The following is a 25,280-nucleotide window of genomic DNA, read 5'->3' as shown; positions in this document are numbered from 1 at the left end:
GCAGTTAAGTACTTCCTTACTGGCTTGAGGGAAATCATTTTCAGACACAACATTCACAGAAAAGACAATGATTATAATGGTTTGTTTTAAAAATCATACAAATATTTATCTCACTTAAAGAATTGTACTTTTTCATAAACGTAACATTTGTGTATTGGCTGTCTCCATCAACCTTTCCTGGAGCCAGCAAGTGCATATTATATACTCAGCTGTGAGATTTTTTTTTTTTAATCAGTGCACTTAAAAGCAGCAGGGTGTGTAATTAGGAACACCGCCATCTGCAGAGCCCTCCAGGTGCAAAAGGCACTTGCTTTATTTAATATTACCACAGCATTAATTTTACTTCATTAATTTATGTCATTTGTCCTTTATTTCAAATTCAGATTGCTCAAACTAAATCAATAGATATCATGTCCTGATTTCATTTTAGCGAACATATTATAGTATGAACAGTATTAAGCAACCTTTGTAGCTAAGAAATGACTGGCTATGCTTTCACAACTGCAAAAGAAAAGCGCATTCAACAGAGTTTCTTTGCGTTGGAACAATTTTTCTAAGGGGAAACACAGCACTTTAGGTGGCCTAGCAAGGATAGCATCACAGAAGAAAATACTTCCAGTTTCTTAAGTCCAGGAAAAGTCTCCACTGAGCTGATGTCATGCTAACAATGGCAGTACCCCTTACTAAGGAAGAACAAGCCTCAACTTAACCAATAGCACTTGGGTATAACTTCTAATTTTATTGTTTGCATTTATGGCAGGTCATGCTGACTTCTCAGATAAAGTAATGAGATAAGCTTCCTTTCAAGACAATTTATGTTGAAAGTCATCTTCTTAGGGTCATTACTGTGTTGATGGAACACCATGGCCAAAGCAACTTGGGGAGGAAAGTGTTTATCTACACTTCCCCATCACTGTTTATCAGTGAAGGAAGTCAGGACAGGAATTCAGACAGGGCAGAAACCTGGAGGCAGGAGCTGAGGCAGAGGCCACAGAGGGGTGCTGCTTACTGGCTTGTTCAGCCTGCTTTCCAATAGAACCAGGACCACCAGCCCAGGGAGAGCAGGCTGGGCCCTCTCTCACCAATCACCAACGCCCATAGTTGAATCTTAATGGAGGCATTTTTTTTTTTTCAAATGAGATTCCCTCTTTTCTAGCTTGTGTCAAGTTGGCACAAATCTAGTCAGAACAATGACTAATACTTATAAAAGGAAAATAAACCACTAATAATACAGGCATATGAAGGCACAGGAAATATGACAAAGATTGTTAAAACACAACATTGACATTTTGAAAGTTTTCTGTAAGTTGATTTGTAGTCAATTTCTGTTGAATGGAAGTGTGAATTCTAGGGGAAATGACATGTGAATTGCAACAGCTAGACTTAGGCAAGAATAGTAATTTCTAGGAAGAAGAATTTCCCTAAGATATGTGTATTTCTGAACACACCTGGTAAGGGCAAAAAGAGAATGAATCATAGAATATGCACATGGCAAACAACTGAATGAACTTAAAAGATAGGAATCACCAGAGTGATGTCCAAGCCCACACAAAGACACAGTTGAATGAAAGGGGACAGACACAATTCAGGTTTGGAAAACTGACTTCAGTGAAGAGAGAACTATGGAAGAGCAGTGAAGTTGAAATGAAGACAGGCTTGAAAAACTCAACAATACAGTTGGAAAACTCAGTGGAAAGCCTTACAACAAGTCAAGAAGAAGCTGGAGTATCAGAAGACAATTAATCAAGCAGAGGAATTGGGCACACAAATACAGGAAACTTCATACGACTTCACACACACACACACACACACACACACACACACACAGAGAGAGAGAGAGAGAGAGAGAGAGAGAGAGAGAGAGAGAGAGAGGGGGGGGGGAGAGGGAGAGGCAGGAGAAGAGAGATATGAAGGAACTTTGGGGTTCTATGAAAAGACAACATTGTAAGTATGCAAAGAGAGAAAGAAGCAGGTCAATGGTATGGATTACAGACACAGTCTCCTAAGAAATAATACCCAGTAGTAAAGTGAGGAGAAACTTGCTCCACAAAGTTGCCTAAGGCAGTCTTCCCGGACAATTCTGAGATTATTACCATTTACCTCTCTGCTAGAATTTCTTTTAGGGCCTACTGTGAAGTTTTAGCATTTGGCTTACAGTCAAATGCCTATATAAATATTTTGTCTTTAGTTTACAATGAAATGGACAATTTTGAATACTTGCATCTTGAGGCAAGAGAAGCTGCAACGTCAAGCACACAGAAATCACTGTAAGAATAGTTGTTTTCCCTGGGTTTCGTACTCTGTTATAATAGACATTTTCTTGGCACCAGCAGCTTTGGTTTTTATCTCTTGAAGTAAAGAAGGCCAATCTAGCCTTAAAAACAGCTCCCTTGCAAAGGGCAACGTTTAACATTAATTCCTAGTAGACGAAGTCCAGGAACATCTCTGCACAAATCAAATGCATTCCAGATCTGTCATGAACTGGAAAGGACACAGCAGGGCTGCAGAAAGCATGTGATGAGAGTTCTGACGTTCCCACACCAAGAGCACAAAGCCCGCTCCTCCCGTCTCTCTGCAGGCAACCTTTCAACTCTCAGCTTCACTCTGAGAGCTGAAGAGGGGCGTTGGCATCCCGACAACACCCTACCTGAGCAAATCTAACCAGGCTTAATGCCATCTACCTCAGACAGGCGAAGAGTTCCCTTCCTCGCTTCATGTCTGTCAACATCTGCTTTCTCAGGATCCTTAAGGTGAAAATAAAAACGACCTCCTCTGTGTCTTCTCCTTCATGACTAAGTCTTCTGATTCAGGAATTCCACAGCACAATTATATACTGCTTACTACTCCTGATGCTACAAATGGGTAGCTGTGAAGTTAACACATCGTTACTGCTTTAATTACTCCTTGGCAGTGAGGAACAGCACCAGAAATCCATGGTGGTCTCCAGTTTAAGTTGAACAATAACACCAAATTCATAGGCAATCCATTGTCTTATATCATACACAACACTAATGCTGTAAGATTAATTTTAAACTCTCTGCCTAAGCAAATCATGTTCTTCTTTCAGCACAAAAAGTGCCATCTCTATAAATGTGGTGGAATCTACATTCCTGTTTTTTTTCAAACTTTATTACCTATCCCTCTTCCTCATGTTTCTTAATAGCACTATCACCGAAGTTCATGACATAAAGATATTTTATTAATTACCTAGGGATTACTTTATAAAGTACTGCCAACTGGTGGCTTAAGACAGTAATTTTCTCTCAGTTCTGGAGGTCAGGAACTTGAAATCCCCATAAAAGGCTTCATGGGCACGGATCCTTCCTCTACAGTTTCCTTGGCTCATGCCTTTGCCTCCATCTCTACATGGCCACCATCTCCCATGTAGCTGGGTTGTCACAATCACAGGGCAGGACCTATCCCAATACTGCCAGGCCTTAATCACACGGGCAAAGACTCTATTTCTAAATAGTACATTCTGAGATTCAGGTGGATCTGGACTCGTAGGAGAACACTACTTAAGTGAAGATCTCTCTGTGTGTATGAATGTTACTCTGATATACTGTCTCAAACATCAGCTTGATTGCTTGGCTTTTCCCCAGTACTGATAGTAGTATTCCCTGTTAAAGTCTTTTTAACTTCTAACTTGCAGAAGCAGATAAGTTCAGGATCCATAGAATACTATGGAAGGATTGGGGCATACCTTCATACGAGAGGGTCACTAAAAGATGTCCAAAAGCCAATAGAGTAGCAGCACACTGAGATGGATTTTGTTAACCAACTACTTCAAGTGACAAGGACTGGAGGAAGACTTGTTGCAACCCGCATGTTGGTTAATTTGTTTTGAATTTTGCATGGACAACTAAACTCACAGGATGGTTATATAAAAATATTCTCCTATATTTTAAAAATGAACTCAAGGTTTTTTCAATAAAATGAGCTATCATCTTACAGAAAAGAAGAAGAAAAAGAAACCAGCGAGAGACAATACACTCTCACTAGCTAATTTAAGACAGAATCTGCATACAAAGCTTTCTTGTTCAGCTCTCCATCCAGACGAGCCTTATTCAGGAAGATAATTTCCATCTGATGCATGTTAGCTCTCTAGAGACCTGATGACAAGATCACTGCATGGGTAGCATCCCTGAAAACCCAGTTTGGAAGCAGAACACTTCTTTCCCTATGCCATCATCCTCAGCTAACAAGGAGCCTAGGAATCTCTCGGATACTGTGGGGGAAAGAGACTGAGGTTTCCACAAGGATTTGTCCAAGGCTCTAATTGCATCTATGACGAGACTCACTAATTTAAAACAGTGAGTCTTGAATTATAACACTTTTCCCCAATATAACAAACAAAGACAGCATCTGCTTGTTTGTTGTACACCACAAAAAACTTATTTATTCACTTTAATTCTGCATTTACACAAGAATGCTATAATAAAATATATGTATACGACTTCTGTTACAAATATAGATAATATTTAAAGTGACTTTATCTATTCTAATGTAGGAGTTTCACGCTCTAAAATGGGATTGAACACATAATTCCTCACCAGTTGCTCGGTAAACAGCTCCATCTGTTTCCCTTAGTCTTAAACTATTGTATTGTAAGATGTTAATATACAGCAGTGAAATGAAGTCACATTAACCCCCTTAATTTTTCTGTCAATTTACTAATGGCATACAACCAAAATAATTACTAACACATTGTCTTTTTCTATGTCATTAAGATTAATACTAATGTAAAAACAATAGCATGGTACTGAACGTGTTTTCAACGTTGTATCAGTCCGTTAAATCAGCATTAGAACGTTCTGGGCTGCTTCTCTGTCTTCCATGACTACATGGAGTGGATGTTTCTTAGAAGAACTGCGGCCAACACAGGGTAGCAACATTATTTTACATACAACAACATGAAAATATAGCAGGTCAAAACTAAAAAAGAACACTGAGATATGCATTAAACACAATTTCCTTTTAAAGCTTATGAAGACTGCTGAACAATTTTAGCAGAAAAAATACGCATAAGAGGTAAGGAGAACCAGTACGTCACAATGTTCACAATTTTAAAACAGTAGACTATTCAAGAGTACTGCGGGCACTTTATTTTCTTTTTGTTGACTTCTAGATTGGAGAAGTTCTATAAAACTCAAGACTGTCTTCTTTTTTCTAAATTTCCACCTTTTATCTTAATTTTTCTGAAGCCATTTCTCTTGGCTAACTTTGCGTTATTTTGTTTCCATACTAACAAAATGAGCATACAATAATTCTGTCCACATGACTATAAATTGTTAGATATCTTCAAGATAAAACTGAGGTTTACCTCTGGAAATCTCCCTTCTTTTTGAGCATAAGACTATGAAATGCCACGGTAAAGGAAAAATGCTGTTTGGTTGTTAGTAACAAATCACTGTGTTTCTCGGCCCCGCGTAGCTTTCCCCAATCAACAGGTCATGTGAACAGTTCCACTCTGTTACAGTAGGAGGTGAGCACGTAGCTGGCTGCTTCAGCTCTGACAGCCAATTCAAGAGAGAACCATGAGGGTGACAGTGCCCTTTGTCCGCTTAAGGATGGCAACAGCTTCTTCATGGGTCACGCCTTCTAGACTTTGCCCGTTGACAGCAATGATCTGATCGCCCCTCTTTAGACGCCCATCTTCTGCCGCTGCTCCCTGCAATCATGAAGTAGGCTTCTTTACTTGTGAAAGAACTCAGCCTCACACAAAGAAAAGGAGCTGCACAAGAATGCAGATCGCTCTGCGTGTGTACACACATTGCTCCCGGCACCCCATACCATTACACATGATGAACATACACAAAAGAGGCCCTTCTTCCAAAACTGTTTTAACACTGAGATGCCAATCTGGTGTAGAGTAAGCAGTACAGAGCAGCTGGATTTTTTGGTGTGTGTGGGGGGGGTTGGCTGGATTTTGTTGTTTGTTTTTTCCTCCTTGACCAGAGTAGTTGGTAGCAACTAAAATTAATAAGGAATATTTGGTCATCTAACTAGAAGGGATGTTTTTATAGAGACTTAGGCTCTTCTAGACTGTAAAGAGGGCCTCCAGAAATACAAAGGAGTGGGGAGGAACAAAGGCAGCCTTAGCAAACAAAGCTACAGACACTTCAGAGTCCACAGGTTTCCTGAGAGAGAAAGCCCACATAGAGGCTGATCAGCATAAGGCAAAGTGAGGACTTAACAGCCACTGCTGGTCCGGGGAGACACCCCTCATGTAGTGCCTGTCCAGCGGCCATCAGCTCTGATTCCAGCCCAGCCCAAACTTCAGACACAAGCCCCCAGCCACCGCTAAGTGGAATCCTTTCTACGCTTTGCAAAGAAAGCCTGCTCAAGCCGTCTTGGTTTTTACTACAAGGGAAAAGAGATTCTTCTTATTCCTATAGGCCCTAAATAATTATGATTAAACACAGACATCACTATTTAAAAAAAAACTCCATCTAAGGCACGCACATAGACGATAATTATGCAATTAAATATAAGATTAAAAATATGGAAAAGTTAATGAGGAGAGTATAATGATGAAATTCTTAAAATATGTTCTAACTAGCAAGCCTGAAATAAATTGTTCCTAGGCCGAGGGAAAGGATTGCATGGTGCTTCTATTCATTGGCAAATGCAGTCTGTATTTTTGGATATACCAATAACTTTAAAAAAAATCTCACAAATTAAGCCTACAGCTAGTTTGCCACGGAACAGCACTTTAAATTGGTTGAAAATAGTAGTATTTTTCTAAAATAATAGGAACTTCCATAAAATCAAGGGCCATAGAATTTAAAGAGCCTGAACGAAGTCTCTGTAGGCCTGATGTTCACTCCACTCTTTTGTGCTGTAAAATGTGAGATTCTTAGTTTTCTTCTGCAGGAAACATTATTCAGTTTTGTAGTCTTCGAAAATAGGTCTTAATAACACATTATCAACCATTATATGCATTTCTATTATTTTAATGACTTCATCAAAACTACGGTCTCTTTATTCTTATTCTAAACATTCCCAAGATAGTTTAGTAGATGACTACAACTATATACAGAGCTTTCTTTTCCAAAGTAATTGAATTCCTTGATTGCAAATACTGCTTTATTGTAGACAGCAGGTCTGCTCACCACTCTTCAAATGTATAACCACCCTAGTCATGACGTGAGATTAATTCTGTGTATTTTTCAGTACCTACTTTAGGTTTCACAACTATAAAGAACACAGGGGAAAGCATGCCAGTCCTCGACAGTAGACAGTTTATGCAAGTCCATTTTCCAAAGATAATCGTGTGTGACTTGCTATTAAATGGAAAGGACAGGCTTCATTGATTATGTCATGTATATTGCTGAGAGTTTCCATGGAGTTACAATTTGAACTAGTTTTCTCTAAACATAATGAAACCTCAAACAGGACAAAAATATTTAATGACCTGTTCCTGCAGGGATTTCAAAAGAAAATATCAGTGTTAACCATTTGGCATCACCTCAGGCCATAAACTAATAAGCCAGCTGCTGACCAGTGTTAATTAATGTTTAGTAAGGAACAGAGTGGTTAAAAACTGCAAGCTTACCTTTGCGAACACTGTTTTAACATAAATTGGTAAGTCTCCATGAGGGCTGCCATAGCCACCTACAATGCTGAAGCCTAAGCCATCTGGTCCTCGGTCTAGTGTTATGGTCTTAGACTGTGGAGGGCTACAGAAAAGGAAAGGAGAAAAAAGGTTTCCCAACTGAACGTGCACACACATATTCGTGCATGTGTGCACAAACACCCCCACCCCAACCCTTGGCTCTGTGCTTTACCTGACTCAGACTATAGCTAGCATATTCTGCATTTACAGATAAGGAAAATGCTATTTATTGCATGTTCTCATGGCACAGAAACTCTCATTCTCATTTTTCTCCAGCTTATTGTGAGGGGATGAAAGTTCAAAGGGCCATAATGCAAGGTCATAAACAATAGTTTCAACTTCAGACAGGAAAGTCAATTGTGAACAAAATGAGGGCAGCATCAAACTTGAAAATTTAAATGTCTCTCTTTACTTTTCAACTTTCCCAATATCTTTATATTTAGTGTTATTTTCTAATATATTCAGTATTTTCAATCAAAGTTCAATGAACAAGAGCAAGAAAATATCCTCTCAAAAATATCAAAACTGAAAATTCAGGAAGTGTGGCAGGGTGAATAGCTGTCTGTAGTCTATTCATCTCTTACTAGGTAACTGTTTATACTCGAAGCAGTTCTGACCAGGCAGTGGTCTGTAACCCACCCATCGGACTAGCTGACTAGAAGCATTGACACTCTCTACTTTATATGCTCTCTCCATTTATTTTACCTCAGTGTGAGTGCCCAGAACATGGGACAGAGACTGCAATTGTCTCAAGGAATAAATGACATACCCGATAATGTATTGCTCACCCTAAATCATCCGGAAATATACTGCTGGATGTCAGCCCAGTGAAAGCAAGACAAGGATTGGCAAGCTCTTGCTGATGACCCGTGACCACACTCACATCTCCTCCAGCAACCACCTGTGTGTGGGCACAGTGAGAGGAGGAAATGCATGTTCACCTAACCCAAGGGATCCCAAAAGACCGCTCCAAAGAAGAACTTAGATTAAAATGAGAGTTTTTACTGACTGACTACTTAAACACAGAAATGATTAAAACATTATTGAAAAGAAAGAAACTTCACAATGCCCAGGAACCTTAGATATCCAAAATTAAGTTCTATAATTTTCTTTGTTTTCTAATCATGGCTTCATTTGTAACTGTTTTTCAGAGACTATAGAAGACATGCTACTCACAGAGCACATAGGATTCTCTCATTGGCTGCTGAGGTGCTGTATTTTTCCCTTTAGATATAAAATATGAAATAATGAAGGCACCAGGATGAAATTTACAGCGTGTGCTTCATAATGCTTTCTTGGAGCCCTCAATCTAAGCATGGTCATTCAAGGAATATATTAAGTAAAACAGTAGTGGGGTGAATCAATTTTATCTAGCGCCAGAGCTCCCATGTCCTCAGGCTACCTACATTGTGAATAGAGCTTGGAATAAAGCCTTACCTGCACTTCAATGGAGCCTGAGGCATTTTTCATCAAGTTAACCGCCTGTGTGTGAGTCATCCCATCAGTGGATGTGCCACAGATGGTGACAATCCTATCCCCAACCTGCAAGACAAGTAGCCAGCATGCAGAGAAGGGCTGACAGGCCAACATGGCCTTTCTTCTCGACCTCTCATAGCACACCTAAGCTGCCACCAGCTTCTGAAATATGGCAGGAGGCCACTAACTCAAATCTAAGAAGCAACACAAAAGGGAGGGGTGAGATGGAGTTGATAATCCTGGGGGAGGGAGAACAATGAGAACAAACTCCCTCCCTCATCCCTGGTCCTTCTTTCTCCTGGGAAAGATATTACTTATTAAAACCATAAAGTATCGGTGTCATCTGGAAGCCAGATTTTCTCTGGATACTATTACCAAGTTAGATGAGACCATAAGTCAGAGGTTGGCAAACCAAGAGCAGCAGAGCCAAGCTGGCTTAGTGTTCACTTCAGTTAATCAACTTTGTTGGAAGGCAGCAGCTTACTTGGCTCTTCACAGGACAGAGCTGGGTCGTTGTGAGAGTCCTATGCCCAGTTTAGAGTGTCCGCCGCTGCCTCCTAGGAAGTTAACTGAACCTATGGCACTCCGGTATAATCAGTTTCTCAGTGCCCACCATAAATTTATAGGTGCTGGATCATTCCTGAACTTGAAGTTATTTATCTAATACATGGTTCTTTTGGAGACCTTGTTTGCAGCTTGGGCATAAAAGGTTTCCTTCAGAGAGACCAAGCTGCTGCAGTAGAGGGTGCTTGGTTGACAGTGTTGTTCAGCATTGGGCTATCCCCAGCCTTGAAGCAAATGTGTATGCTTTACACCATTTGAAATTATATTTACAGTAAACTTTGGTAAAATTTATAATAAAGTAAGTAAACAACATTTTCCAATTTGGTATGATCAAGTCAGCATTTAAATCAATAATACATATGAAAGAAGTTTCCTTCTGTACTGTGTTCTGAACATACTTTGTTTTCTTTTTAATGTGTTCCAAAGTTGTAATTTCCTTACAATCTTCATCTGGCCACATCATGTTCCCTTTTGCTATTCTTGACCTTTCACTTACATAAGCTCATCTATAACTTCATTGTTATTTAAAGGCAGATTTAAACTCTGAGAACTTCCTTGCTGTAAGTGGTTAGACTGAGAGGTGGAAACGCCTGCAAGATTTGCTAGGAGCACTGTGGTTAGTAGAAAAACTTACTCTGAGTTTTTGGGTTTGAGCTGCAACACCATTTGGGTGCATCATGGCAATAAAGATCGGAACGTCGCCAAGCGGGCTGCCCACTCCTCCAGCAATGCTGAGTCCCAGTGCGTCAGCAGGCCCCTGCCATCAGACAGATGCATTTTGGTCAAAGTAGTGTTCTAAACTGACCTTTTGTCTGTTCTTCAGTACACAATATTCTATTGCTAGGATCTTCTAGGTATGAGGGTGCAAAATACTTCATTTGGTGCAAGGAGTTTAGGGGGAAAAAAGCATCTGTTTGGAAAGTAAAAGCAATCGAAACACATTAAATAATGTTGAGATTGATAAAAGGCAGGCAATCTCAGAGAAGGGAGAGGACCACAGTGTGTAAAACCAAGTAGGACCATGTTCACAAGGAGGACATTGTCTAGTGAGAGGCCTGCGGCACATGCACTGACCCCAGCAAAGCTCTGGCTGGGTCTCAGGGAGACCTGCAGTGTGCATGAGGCACACAATGATGGCATCCAGTGTGGAGAAGCCTATATAATAGGTCTCGGCAAACGGTGCCTGTGTGGTCTGTCAGGCCACATGTCCTAAAGAAAGCTTACTCATCAGTACAAGAAGTGAGAGGCAGAGATAATACTATGTTTGACAGTATAAAATATAATGAATAAATTACTTATAATTTACTCAGTAAAATATATTAAAATATAAGTAACTTTATTCCGGTTAAGAAATTTGGCATAGATTGAATTGCATTATTTCCATTGCTTACAATGTAACTATATATTTCTCAGATGGGCACTATAAAATATTCAACAAAAAACAATCAAAAAAATGCCTTGCAAGAGAGCAAATTACCTTTTTTATTTCGACTGTCCTTAATCCCTGAATTTCAGATGCTACTGTAAAAGCAAAAACAGATAAAATTTGGTTGCTAAAACATTTATGTTTATTCCCATTGTAGCCAACGCATGAAGCTGGACGGCACCGCCTGGCTGTCTTTTTTCAGAAGGGTACACTTGGTTATCAGTAGTACATATAATTAAATCCAGCTCACACATAACTCTGTCCTCAAGCAGAAAAACATGCATGCCAAGCCATTCTTCCCTCTGGGTTCAGCTCTGATTATACAACTGTACAATCCACTCGGACTGAATTAAGAACAGAATATGCTTTGGATAGAGAGCTGCTCACACAGCTCAGAGGAATAGTTAGGGATGAGTTAAAAAAATCCATGCACTAAGTGTCTAAATTTCTAGAATATTAGTCACATTGCAAATAGAGACTGCCATATGGCGAGGTTCTTCAATCTGAAAATCTCTCAACCAACGCACAAAGCCAAAAATCCTCCATGCCGTGATTGCATGTAATTAAAACACAGGAGGATTGTGTTGATTTCCTCAAACTTTTTGTAATCTTCATGGAAAAAAGAAGGCTTTGCTTAGCGGTATTTTCTGATTTACTGGAGTTACATTCAACAGAGAAAAGGAACAAAGTCAAATAGCTGATCTGCTCAGTAAGAAAAAACTACAGACGCATCTACAGCTTGTAAGGCAAACGAGAGTGGGGAGCGCCGCCCCAGGGCGCCTCCCCTTGGTCTGGACTTTGGCCAGTGCGTGTTTTCTATCTACACTAGGATACAGGATGGTCTGGGGGAGGAAAGCAGCTCCATGGTAAAAACATAAATAAAGTAAAGCCAGTCTTACACGCACTCTTCTTGGCACTACTTTCCGACGATTCTGATGTATGTATTCCAGAAAGTGGGAGACTGAAGGATGACAGGCCGCTCTCACTCACCTAAAATATATGGCAATTATCACACAGGCAGAATGGGGATTTATAACCGCCTAAGTAAAAGGATTCCACCATTCCATGTGTTTAATCTCATCTAAAGTAAAACACGGTTAAACAACAGTGGCGTCCGGTAATTTTAAAGGTAACTTAAGCATACTTACTGGTTTCTTTTTGTTTGTTTATTTTAAGGAGTAATGACATAAATAATTGAAGATAATCTGACTGAAGGGTAGTTGAAGTTGATTTCAACCTATGGAAAATTTTAGTAGTTTTCCATAATCTCTTTCAAGTTTTAAGTCTCTTTGAATTTAACCTACTACATAACACCTAGGGCTTAAAACTATTTAAGGGGGGCAGTGAGCTAGAACCCAATGCCAGTCCATAAATGGTCTTTATGAACAGATTCATGAAAATAGGTTTCTGTCATCAGATGATAATGCTGAGAAGAAAGGCTTGCCACAAATCGTGCACTTGGTGTGTGTGTGTGTGTGTGTGTGTGTGTGTGTGTGTGTGTGTGTGTGTGTGTGTGTGTTTGTATGTATGTGTAGGAGGCCTACATGTGCATATAATCATGCATGAATTTGGAGGCCACAGTGTACCTTACATACCTGCCTCAGGAGGCATCCACCTTGGTTTCTGAGCCAGGGTTTCTCACTGGGACCTGGGACTTGCCCATGTGGGTAAGCTAGTAGGTCAGCAATCACCAAGCTGCTTTACCAACTCAGAACTGGGGTTGAAAGCACCAAAAATTTTGTTTTTTTCATGTGTTCTGGGAATTAACTTAAGCACTCATGCCAACTTTGTATGCACTATCTCCTTAGCCCAGTCATATTTCTGTATAGAGATGGTTTGCAGTCATCGACCTGGAGTTTTCTAGTTGGTACTGACTGATGTGTGCTTGACAGTATCTTAGAGTATGTCACCTTGACTGGATTAGCCTATTCTGATTAGGTGGCTAACTCTTGAGATTGTGGAAGAAGAATGCTGGAAACAAAGTACCTTTAAACTGTCAAGAGTCCTCAGGGTGCAGTGGGCCTACCTGCCATGTTTCTGTGACCCTAGGCAGTCTCTCGGGGAACAGCTCTACACTCCCTCTCGCACATGGACTTGTGTTCATCTTAACCTCCACAGCTACTCACCTGGCTGCTTTGAGAAGGCCTCCTCTCTGAGTGGAATGGAGCGGCTTTGATTCTTCCAACCTCGAGGGTTACTGTGCCTAGGGAACACTGATGGAGATGGTTTATGAAAATATTAAAATGAAATTTTACAACCAACTTTAGGAGAGCACGGCCTCGAACTAAACTCATATTCCTTTCATGAATTCCATAGACAGGGCGATCCCAATCCTTTGTGAACAATGGATTTTTAAACATTTATACTATAAGAATAATAGCAACATAGCAGTCGTAAGTGCTCATTTCAGAGTCCCACAATCTACATGGAGATCATTCCTATCAACACAAACAGAAATTGAGAATTAAGTAATTTCTCAAAAGCCAGCATAATGTAAGAAGGGCAAATGAGTCAGGCATACTCAGGGTTTAAAATGCAGACGAAAGCTCTAAAAGCTACTACCCACACAACTTACATTTCCTTAATAAAAATGCATTCAAGTAATTTAGTCACATTTCCTTGCACGGACACTGAGCAGACCCACTACATAAAACTTACACAAAGGCTTCTACAGTTGTAATGTTATGATTGCAATTTGCTTGCCATCCTTTAAGAGCTGATTCTAGGTAGGAAATGCAGTGTAGTCTAATCATGGAGGTGGTGCAGGGAGGTGTCTCGATTTCGCACTTTTAGTGACAGCTTTCCTATTATTGCAAAACCCCTTCAATAAAATTTATGTACATAAATGATTTGTACATTAAATATCATGTCTTTCAAAATAAGAAAAATTAGACAAAACAGCACTAATCTGGAGCTAGCACACACCATATACATGTTTATGATGTTTATGGCTCTCATTATATACTGCCTCGCTCATTTGTAAAATGGCTAAATGAACTGACTTTAGAACCATTTATGTGATCTCAGTGAGACTTGCTTCTCTCTTTCCCTCAGTCTTATACTGCTAACCTCTGTCCCTAATCTATCTCCAAAGGGAAGCTGCTCTTCCTTAAAGAAATCTGGTTATGGGATAGCTTGGCTTCCTAGCACTCAAGAGGTTAGGCAGGTAGGTCACTGTGAGTTTCAGGCCTGCTTAGGCTACACAGTGAGTTCTCAGATAGCCTGGGTTACACAGCAACACTGTGTCAAACACTGATCCCATGCCTCTACAAAACAAAATTCTGGTTGCTTTGTTTTGATGACTTTAATAGTTAACAGGCTTATTGTGTGTTCCATTAATAACTAATGACAGTTATTAATTAATTATAGTGCTGGATCTTATTCAAACCACAGAGGCTAAGGTGAAGCTCCACCTGGAAAAGGCCTCTGGGAGTCCAGTCTGAGGGGTTCCTTCTGGTTCAAGGCCCAGCAGCCCTACCAGCTGTGGGGCTGAGACATACAGGCTCAAACCAGACGTGGGATATGAGCCACAATGGCCTTTTCAAGTCCACGTGTAATTAAACTTCAGGTAAAAACTGCACCAGGCGACAGACAATGCAGTAAGTGATCTGTACTGATAACACAGTCTTCTCCAGAGGCTGGGCCATTTCTTAACAAGGAAACTCTACCTCCCACGAGTAGTGTTCTGATCAGTATTCTATAGGTCACAGCTTATGCTCAGAGGGAGATGAGTCCACCTTCCAAAAGAGAATGGTTCTTCATTGCTGAGCTTTCCTCTGAGGAAACTAACTTCACGGTGTAAGGTGCTCTAGAGAACCAAGTCAGTGGTTCTCAACATGCAGGCTGCAACCCCTCTGGGGTCAATTGACCCTTCCACGGGAGTCACAGGTAGCAAATATTCTGCACAGCATACATTTACATTATGACTCGTAACAGTAAGAAAATTAGTTATGAAGTAGCAACAAAAATAATCTTATGGTTGTGGATCACCCCAACATGAGGGACTGCATCAAAAGTGTCACAGCATCAGGGACGTTAAAAACCTAGTGCAAGTGATGCCAGGAGGTTGCCTTATAACTGTCTGAGCAGTTCCTAGTGTTGGTGTGATGGCTGAGTCTACACTAAGCTCCCTCCACTGCTGAGCATGACTCTCAGAGGAATAGCTTTACTCTAAGTTTAAAATAGAGCAATGTTGTCGGGTCAGATGGGAGCTGGGCTACATATGCCTTTGTGTAAAGCAGAGGGAAAGGCTGCCACTTAGGGACACAAGACAAAAAACCAATTGTGCTGTGCCTAGAAAGGAGATTGAAAAAGCAGCTAAAGAGGAGTGGTCAGAAAACGTTGCCTCCTGTGATGCTGTGGGGAGCCTGGAGGGCTTCCTAATGCCTCAGACGATGGACTGCCAAGTTATAAGAACAAATCCAGAAAGAAACTTGAAAGAACATACGTTAAGATTTTGGAGGTCTGAATATGTGCTTTAAAGATTTGCTGTCATTTCAGGTACTCATGTCCTGGATTCTTCTAACAAAGCTATTAAGCAGATTTATAACAATATAATAAATGGTCACAAATCTACTGTTCAGATATGGTATCGCACTTCTGTTTTATCTGAGATGGTTACTAACACAGATGATACAAAATTATGGTACTTGATATCTACCTTGAGCAGGGCAGCAACTGCTTCCTGGGTGGCATTACGGACATCTTCTCCATTCACCATTAAAATCTGGTCCCCTTGCATCAGTCTCCCATCGGCGTCTGCAATGCCTCCTTTAACAATGTCTGATACAAACACTCCAGTGTCATTTCTGCAAGCAACAGTGGGTTTCAGCATTTAGCCTGGCTCTCAGCTGCAACGCAATGCTTGCTTAATCAAAAGTTAATTATTCGAAGTGAAAATTGTGTCTATTTTTAAGAGGTTTTACAGTTTTGTGCAATACTGGGGCAGCTTTAACAGATGAAAAACAACAGTGAATTTTATTTTAAGAGAGTATTTCATAGATAGAAAGTATCTCTCATGGGCCTATCAGTCCTCATTTGTTATATACTCTGAATAAGTGAGTACCACAATTCTTGTTTTATGGGCCACACACCTAGAAGATGGTAAAAAAAATAATCAAGTTGTTAGTGGCTGGGTACCGAGTGTATGGCTTTTCCACACCACACTAAGGTTTTCTATGGACACCGTCCTGGAGTCATGTGGTCATGCTGAGATTTTCATTAACATTATTGAAAATAAATGACGATATATATTAGAAACAGAAACCATTACTTACAACCTAACCATCATTACTATGACATATTTGAGGTCATTATAGTTAACTTTTATATACAATTGATTTATCCAAAACAAACAAACATTAATCTTATTCTCATTGTTTAATAAAAACAAACAAACTACAAACAAACCTCTGGGACTTCTCATTAAGATAGAAAGGTTAAGTATAAATAGTACTGTACAGTAAATTCTGAATTGCACCAGAGGACTTTAAACATTGCATGTAATTACAAAATGACTCCTTCTAACCATGGATTTTCTCCTCTTTAAATAGCCTGTTAGGATTAGATGGTATCTTTGGATGTTCTCAGGGAGGAAAAGGTTAGGATTTGTTACCAGAGGTTTACTTAGTGCCGCAGGAACCTTGTGACTGAAGTGATTTTGTAAGGCTAAGACTACAGTACTATATCGCATATGTATTTCCCAGACATAATTCCACTGAGATTCAAGGAGCATCACACACTATTTACACACTATTACAAGGAGCAAATAATGCTGCCTTTTATTTGTTCTGCAAAAATAAACTGTAAATATGACCTTTTAACGCCAGTGTGACTGTGGAACAGGCTATCATGAATCATAGATGGGGCCTCAGTGCAAGGCTGCTTTGAGACTGGTGTGTGAGGAGTAAAGACAGCTGATGGTAACTCGGGGCCTCTGCAGACTACACAGACCTGGCTTCTGGGTTCTGACACATTTGCTTAACTATTCGACAGATTCAGATCCTGATGGCCTTAGAATACATAAGGGAAAATGTCTATGGAATTCACTACTGGTTAGTATGACTTCTATAAACAGTAGTCAATATAAATTACATACCAGTATCTTTTAGTTATTATGTAGTTATTATGTTTCAATAATACGTAGTCACTCATCTGCCCCCAAGACCTCCTTTAGGCTTTCAGTCCTCGGCTGGTGGCACATGCCTCATAGGACAACTCCTGTCCCCGAGGCTATCTACCCTCCCTTGTCTGTAACAGAACAACTATCCCTGACCGCTTTAAGCCTTAGGTTAGACACTCTTTTCTTGAAACTCCTCAGCAATGCACTTTCTTAAATAGGGAACTCAGTTGGTCCCCTTTCTTCTCTAGCTCCCCCAATGTGTCGCTCTCCATTAAATAATTTGCTATAAGAATTAGAGGTTCCATCATCAGGGGATGAAATTTTAAAAGGATTTTAATTTTTAACTGTGTATTATTATTTTGCAAGTATGTGAATGCCACTTGTGTGTGAGTAGGTGAGAAGAGGGCGTCTAGCCCCTGGAGCCGCACTTACAGTCGCAAGCCACCCAGTATGGGTGATGGGAAATGAGCCCTGGACCTATAGAGGAGCAGCAAATGCTCTACAGCCCTGAGCCGCGTGTCCAGCCTTAAGGATGAATTTTCCTAGGTCTGTAGTTGATGTCTATATGCAGATGAGGGCTGGTGCAAGATAAGGCAAGGGCTGTGATTGGGTAGTGAAAAAGTAAGGCGGGGACAGAGTTTTTGTAAGGCAGGAGAGAGGAAAAGAAAGGGAGAACCAAGATGGAGGAGGAGAAAGACAACCCAGATCCTTAAATGGCCCCAGGTAGTTATTAACATTTCTTAAGGGATGGATTTTCATTGGACAATTTCTTATCTAGGTGGGCAGTTTATGTCATTATCAATTGGTTGTGAGTTTGTTATGTGGACATATTGTGGATTGAGAATTTAAGATGTAAATCTGATTGCTAAATTACAAGCGTATTGATTTTTGAGTTTAATGGGTTACTGGGAGTTGTGATTATAACCCTGGGGGTGGATGCTGAGAACGTGAGCAGAGTCTGCAGCTACAGAGTTACAAGAGCGCAGCTGCTCAGAGAGTAGCCGGCCGCAGCATGAGACGGAAGGTGGCTTGAGATGCTCTGCTCTTTATTGAGGTGGGAGTGGGAACATCCGCATAGAAGCAGGGGGAAGGGAAGGGGGGATGGGAGATGGGTGGAGGGGATAACATTTAAAATGTAAATACACAGAATATCTAAGAAAAATAAATTTAAACAATACCCTGCAGATGCCACGTGGCCCACCGGAGCTGGCACTAGTGTGGGATGGTAGAGATTTCTTTATTAATAGTTACCGCAACACAGGTCAAGGATTATTTCTTATTTAACTGGTCCTCAAGACATAACACAGCAGATACTTCATACCAACTGACCTTTTGCAGAAGATTATACAACCCTGTAATACACTGGCTCACTTATTTACAATGGCAGAGCATAAACTACTGATGCATTCAATTAAGGTGCCATTCAGTCTCAAAGGCACCCTGAGTTTGTTCTCGCCAACACACCTTTTGCCAACAATACTCAACCCAAGGCCTTTGCCCGGCCTCTTCTGCAGCTCGACGGTGAAGGTGTCACATACATCCTCCTCTTTGTATGGGGCCTCATCTCGGTAGAGCGTCAGCCGTACTCTTTGCGGAGTCTGCCTCAGGACATTGATTGCTTCATCATGTGTAGCCTTTCTCAGGTCGATCCCATTTACCTGTGTGGAAACAGGTCGCTACGGTGAGGAGCTGGGTGAGGTGGGTGGAGGGAGGGAGAGAGGCAGGAAAGAGGAAGGAGAGAAAGAACGAAGGGAGAAACAGCTCATTACCCCTGGCCTTTGCCTCTCACACTAGGTTATAAAGAAGCAGTTGTACCTCTAAAATCTGGTCTCCAGCCCACAGTCTTCCATCTTTACATGCTGCTCCCTCTTCATAAACTTCATGGATAATAATAGCGCCCTAGGGCCCAAACATAACATACACAAGTGTTATCCATTCTCCCTAGGAATGCGGGGAGGAAAGAACAGAAGACACTGTAGTTTGACAGACAGACGAGGACATGCACTTGCTTGGTCCGTACGTGAGCCACACACCCTAATGTAGGAAAACACCTATGGATAGGATCAAAAGGCTAAAAGAAGCATGTACTTTTTTCTAGGGATAATGAAATCTGAAGATAAAACTCATAAGATTTATAAAGCATACATGAATATAACAGAGATATAATAACTTCCCTATCGACAAATGAAAATAATCTTCTAAGTATTCTGATATGTAAGAATTTTGAATATTAAGTATTCCATACTCTTCCCAATATGGGGCTGAGATAACCTGGGTATAAGTAAAGAGGAAATTAAACAAAGCCAAGGGCCAGTGAACTGATACAAACTCTGATATCTTATGTGTAACAGAGTCTATTTAAGTTGGTCTTGACTTAGTCAAAGTCAGAATCCTAAATTTTTGTTACCAATGATAAATTTTTTCTCAGCTTTCACATCAGATTTAATAAAAATAACAGAAATCTCCTCCTCATGGTGTCCTGGAACAGTTGAGGGCTCCTGTGGTAGGACTCCTCTGAGTGAAATACTTACCAGCAACGTGTCTGACCCCCCGACAATGCTCAGTCCCAGGCCTGTTTGGCCCTTGGAAATCTCAATTGTTGTTTCACAGCCAGGGATGATGGGGCAGGTGGCAGGGTCAGAAGCAAAAACTGCTGGTGTGGATGACCTGCTCGTACCTAGAAATGAGTTCAGAACAAATGAGCCGCAGATAAAAATGTTTAGAAAACACACATGGCAAAATCAGAGCACAAGTTGCCTTGGAGGATGGAGAAAAAGATCAGGGGAAAGATACCTTCATCTGTCCTGAGTATTGTAGCTCTTCGTTATGTCAAATAATCAAAGTAGTTTGACTAATTCATCATCATTAAACTAGGGATAGGCATGCAGTTACTTATTATTATTCTTCATTGTTGTTATTTTGTACGTTTTAAGTTGCTGAAGGTAAAAAGACAGAGCACGAAGGAAAACAGGCTAGAGCTGGGTTGAGCCTCCGGTTTGAACTCAATAGCCTACACTTCACCGAAGCCACACATGCTCTTCAGAAGGGCGGTCACTACACTCAGAGACAGGCTGGCCTGTGCGGACTCACAAGCACACTCAGGAAGGAAGCTCATAGTGAATTCTGGTCATGGTGCTACACCGTGGAATGACAGTTTTTATTTTCTTTTTCTTTGTTTCCTCAAGAGTCTCCTCTCATGTAATAGATGCTGAGCATTTATAAACTCACTTTATTAATTTCTAATCTTTCTCCTGAGTCTCACTTGGTATTTTTATACTTGACATCAAATCCTGCTACACACCTTTCTGAACTGGGGAGATAAGAATATGATGCAAAAAAATTAAAGAGAACAATCCCACAGCTCGTCTTCCAAGTGCACACAACACCAGGAAAAAGGAGGTTTCAGAGCACCGCTCTCGCTCAGTGTGTGCTGTGGACAAGCTCTCCCATTTTGGGAAGTCAGAGACAGGCTATGCTCCAGAAATGGTAAAAGCAGGTGCATGACATTTTCACTTATGCAAAGTTTTCATTGAGAATTTCATATTTTATATACAATGCTATTTAGGATCGAACATTAAATGAGAAAGTCGTTAAAGTTTTAATGGTTACTTCAATGAATCTCAGCCCTCTACACACAAGCTTAAAGTAATCCGACATACTTTTAAGTAATTCTTTGAATAGGTGTATTATGAATGTTTTCAGCCCATTTCTCCTTAACAGACTATCAAACAAATGAAATGTTTCCTAAAGACTATTTCTCCGCTTTCCCACCTCATACAGAAAAGGTAATGTTTAAATTATTTCTAATTGATGCTTTAGAGAATATGGAGTTATTTGTCTGTTTTTTTAATCCATGAGTATTCTTTTTCTAAGAAGTCAAGTAATACTTCTATCCATATACTAAACTGTCACTTAGAGATACAGGAAAGCCTTGTCCCTGACTCCCTCATCTGACAGGAGCTCTCCATAGCCCCTCAGCTCCCAGTGTAGATCTTTCGCATACACAGCAGTAGCCAACAGTTCAGCTTTGTGGCACAGAGCCAGTACTGATCCTAGTTGTGAAACAGATCATCGTGTACAACCTATACAACACCAAACTGAAGCCATGAGCTCCTTTCCCATTTCAACAGCAGAAGTTACAAAATGAAGAGCTGGTTCCTTACTTGGATGCCTGTAATTGCACGTACCCTTAGCAAGAACTTGGGAGCAAAGACCGCTTCCTTGGTTTGGGGAGGAAGAGGCTAAGGCAGGCACCTTCCTAAGTTGGATAACTTATAGATGCAGGTTATTGCTCAGGGACTACACTTTACTCTGTTGTGCCCTCTTTTAGTCAAAGACTCTTTGACTTAACGTTTAAGCAGTGATCTGTGCTCAGGCCTGCTCTGAAGGAAAACACTACGTTGGGGCTGTCATATGTATGGTAGTGTTGGACTCTCAAACGACAGCCCTTACTTGGAATGGGTTCCAGGTCTGGAGCTGGGACTGCAGGGGACTGGGAGCTGTCTTTCCTTTCTCCGCTGGCTGTGATAGCTGCTGAAGGGACAGCCTGACAGCCCGGGTTCTCAGCTCCAACAGTCAGTTTTACAGTTGTCTTTGCTGTCTTCAGAAGGCTGATGAACTGGCCAGAGATTGATATAAAGGAAAACAAAATTGAAAGAAAATGAGTAAACACACACAAATAAGTCACCAGATGGCTGGAATCTCTTTGCTGTGTGTGTATGCATGTGTACATGGTCATATGTATGAACGTTTGTGTGTGTACAGGTACATACGTGTAGGTATGTAAAGGCCATAGGGTCTCTTACTGGCACTCACTGATCAGGCTGGGCTGGATGTCTCGTGAATCCCAAAGGATTTGTGGTTTCTGCTTCCTCATCCCAGGATTATAAGAACTGGCACGCCAGCACACCGGCTATTTATGTCTTCTCCCACTCCTCCTTTCATCAACATGGGCTCTGACTCTCCAACTCAGGCTCTTTGTTTAGGTTCAAAGATTTATTTATTTATTTATTTATTTATTTATTTATTTATTTATTTATTTATTATTTGTGTGTGTGTGTGTGTGTGTGTGTATGTATGTATGTATACCACATGTATGTTTGTGCCTGTGGACTCCAGAAGAGACTGTCAGAACCCTAGGAGCTGGAGTTGCTGGTGGTTGTGAGCTGCCTGACATGGGGACTGGGAACAGAACTTTGGATACCTAGAAGCACTCTTTACCACCGAACCCTGACTCTAGATTCTTATGTAATTTATTGGCTGAGCTAACTCCCCAGACCCAATGTTTCTGGTCTCTAACTCATCTGTCACCAAGAAAAAATGAAACAAATGATTTCCCTGTGTTTCCCAGAGAGGTTAAGAAAGATGCTTCCTCTAGTCCTCCAACTATCCAATGAGATTATAGCTATAGTCAATTTCTAGTCTCCTTCCGCACTACCTTTGTCAAGATTCTTCTTTATGTTAGTGAAATGTATGAGTGTCTTTCAACTTGCTACATTTCTAATCACTCTCATCTGTTTTCCTCAATCCCCACAGCACTAGATGACATAGTAAGCATTTTGTCCAGTTTCTGACTGTGCAAGGGATCTGATGATGCTTCTACAAACCCTTCTGAGGAGATAGGAACACACTGGTGAGCACAGTAAATGGAGAGCAGTAAACTCAGCAACAGTAAGGTCAAGGCAAACTCAAAAGCAAAACCAGATTTATAGGTTAAAGGATTCAAGCTATACCATGCCATTAGAATACAGTCATTAGAATAGAAAGACTGGAAAATAGCTTTAACTTTCTTGCTGACCAATGTATAAATGGATTTTCCCTAGAAGGGGTTGTGGGGAGAATATCATATCTAAGGAAAATAAAGCTTTTACTCTGGCACTTACATATAAATAACATCATAGAGACTATAGATTCCGGGAGCCGTTCAACACTAAAAGATGTCAGACATGTAATGGCTGTATATTCAAATCTACTTAATAGCAACACACATGAGAGCTAAGCGTAAACAATGTGCCTGTATTCTCAACATGAACTGAGCTACTCTTCAGTGGTCCCAGATTTCTCAAAAGAAACCAGAAGCAACATTTGTCAGAAATAACAGTGAAGACTAAATAATTTATCAGGGAAAATCATAACATCATTTTGATTAGAAAACAGAAAACAAAGTTTGGGGGACCTGGAGAAAAACCCTCTTTTGTAAACAGGAATCTTTTTTGCATATCTACCCAGTCTCAATTCCTATGCCCACACTTGAGCCAGGCCAAAGGATGGGCTGGCAGCACCACTGCCTTTATTGCAAAAATACCTTTTCAATAGGACAGCCAGCAACAAGTTCATCATCTACAGCCAAGATGCGATCCCCAGGTTTGAGCCTTCCATCCTAAGGTGAAATGTGGACGATATTAGTAACCACTTCAGAGTAATTACCCCCTTCCAGCACTTCTCAGTGAGAAAGTTAGGAGTGTCACCTTGGCTGCTCCCCCATGCTCAGTTAGGCTCTTGATCATGACTCCATTGAGTGTGTCTTCCTCACAGATAGCAATGCCTAAGCCTCCTTGATCCTAGACAAGGAAATGAAGACCGGTCAGGAAACTTGAAACTGATTTAATGTAAAGATGTGTAGCCAGGATGAGCCAAAATACCATCAACCCAAGGGCTACAAAAGCAAGGACAGGGATGATTTATGCTGCATATGAGTCCCTTCTGGGACAGAGCCTCGGAGTCACTTCTGAAAAAGAGTCCTTGTTTGCTGCAGAATGAGCATTCATGCCTAAGCTATGTGTCTGAATTGGCCACAGCTGCACGATCTATTATTTTCAACAGTAAACTAAACCGAAAGTAAAATGTTAAATAACCATAGCCTTTATCTTCTTCTGTTTCCTTTTGTTGTAGCCAGAGCTAGTCACTTTTTGCATTATGGTTTTCATCCATAGAAATTCCATACGGAGTCACATGGAGAATGGGCAAACATGTACAGTTTCAGGAGAACACACCTGGAGCCACACTTTCGATTAGAGAGGGCTCCTGACTTGGAATCGACCTTGTATTTAGGTATGCCATGATCTCTAATGTTCCTTCCTACGAAAAAAGAAAAATCAGAGTTTTCTTACCTAAAAGAAAAAAATAAAACAATAATAGCCCTTTCCACTAAGACATTGATTTTAGTAACATAGAGGGTGCTGTTTATCTCCTACCCACTCTCACCTTAGCCTAGGTAGCATCGAGCACATTCTCATTAGCATGCCTAGCTCCTCCTCCGGGGACAAAGCCTACCAACTGCCTCTCACTGTTCTCCCATCTTCCTCACCTTTAATCTTTCTGTCCTCTCCCTTCTTCCTGACTTGAGTTTTGGATGGTGATTTGAAAATATGCACAGAAAATCTCAATATTCTTCCCTTTGGTGCAGTGAACCTAGGAGGATGGCATACACTTACTGACTTGATTCTAACAAAGCAAGCTACAGAAAGGGAACATCACAGCTGGCTACAGAAAACACTCAGGCTTGCTTCTTTCTGGTTCTTTGATCACTGGTTCTGTGGGAAGGCCTACTGCCCTGGCAGGGGCCTATTCAGACATGCCACGAAGAAGGATGTGGGTTACTTGCCTGCATTCATTCCAAGAGTGAGCTTTTATTAAGCTCGATGGAGTTAATTTTCTCCTATTAGTTACGTTTTTGCTTGTGTTTTTGGTTGTTTTCAATATGAATTCCAAAGCAACAATAAGTCAAATGTCTGTGTGTATATTAGGTCCTAACCCCACTGAGGACATTACAAATACAAGTGCACATACTGTAGACAAATTGTACCAGAGAAGTAGACAACAACACATACCAAAGGGGAGGACAGTGTGAGTGTGCCCTTTCCTACCGAACTGTTAACTTTCCAGCTTACTTCTGGCACAGTGGACAGAGTCCTTCCTCAACAGGAGAGGACATGAGATCCTATCCTGAGCTAGTTTAAAATGCCATCACGTGAAATGACTATGGAGTGCTCATAAAGTTGTGCAGTAAGAGCCCTAAATAAGAATTACAAGTGAGACCAAAATGAACAAGCCGCTGTTATCAGAAAGTGAAAGGG

The 25,280-nt window shown here is 40.8% G+C and overlaps 1 protein-coding gene across 1 annotated transcript in view; it reads right to left on the bottom strand.

Moving 5' to 3' along the window:
- Positions 1–4,369: 4,369 nt before the first annotated feature.
- The window catches only part of Mpdz (multiple PDZ domain crumbs cell polarity complex component), a 147,420-nt gene continuing 126,509 nt past the window's right edge, over positions 4,370–25,280 (bottom strand). Inside the window, exons 34-48 of the mRNA XM_032902440.1 lie at positions 23,673–23,765; positions 23,510–23,584; positions 21,658–21,823; positions 19,737–19,882; positions 19,021–19,104; positions 18,670–18,863; positions 15,745–15,892; positions 13,211–13,297; positions 11,984–12,074; positions 11,136–11,179; positions 10,293–10,415; positions 9,056–9,160; positions 8,407–8,519; positions 7,559–7,682; positions 4,370–5,671 (exon numbers count right to left, since the gene is read on the bottom strand). Coding sequence (XP_032758331.1) covers positions 5,525–5,671; positions 7,559–7,682; positions 8,407–8,519; positions 9,056–9,160; positions 10,293–10,415; positions 11,136–11,179; positions 11,984–12,074; positions 13,211–13,297; positions 15,745–15,892; positions 18,670–18,863; positions 19,021–19,104; positions 19,737–19,882; positions 21,658–21,823; positions 23,510–23,584; positions 23,673–23,765 — 1,740 coding nt within the window. The 3' untranslated portion in view covers positions 4,370–5,524. The remainder of the gene's footprint in view (positions 5,672–7,558; positions 7,683–8,406; positions 8,520–9,055; positions 9,161–10,292; positions 10,416–11,135; positions 11,180–11,983; positions 12,075–13,210; positions 13,298–15,744; positions 15,893–18,669; positions 18,864–19,020; positions 19,105–19,736; positions 19,883–21,657; positions 21,824–23,509; positions 23,585–23,672; positions 23,766–25,280) is intronic.

This window comes from Rattus rattus, chromosome 1 (genome assembly GCF_011064425.1).
Source record: "Rattus rattus isolate New Zealand chromosome 1, Rrattus_CSIRO_v1, whole genome shotgun sequence".
Classification (NCBI taxonomy): domain Eukaryota; kingdom Metazoa; phylum Chordata; class Mammalia; order Rodentia; family Muridae; genus Rattus; species Rattus rattus.
This window is presented reverse-complemented; position numbering and strand designations above follow the sequence as displayed.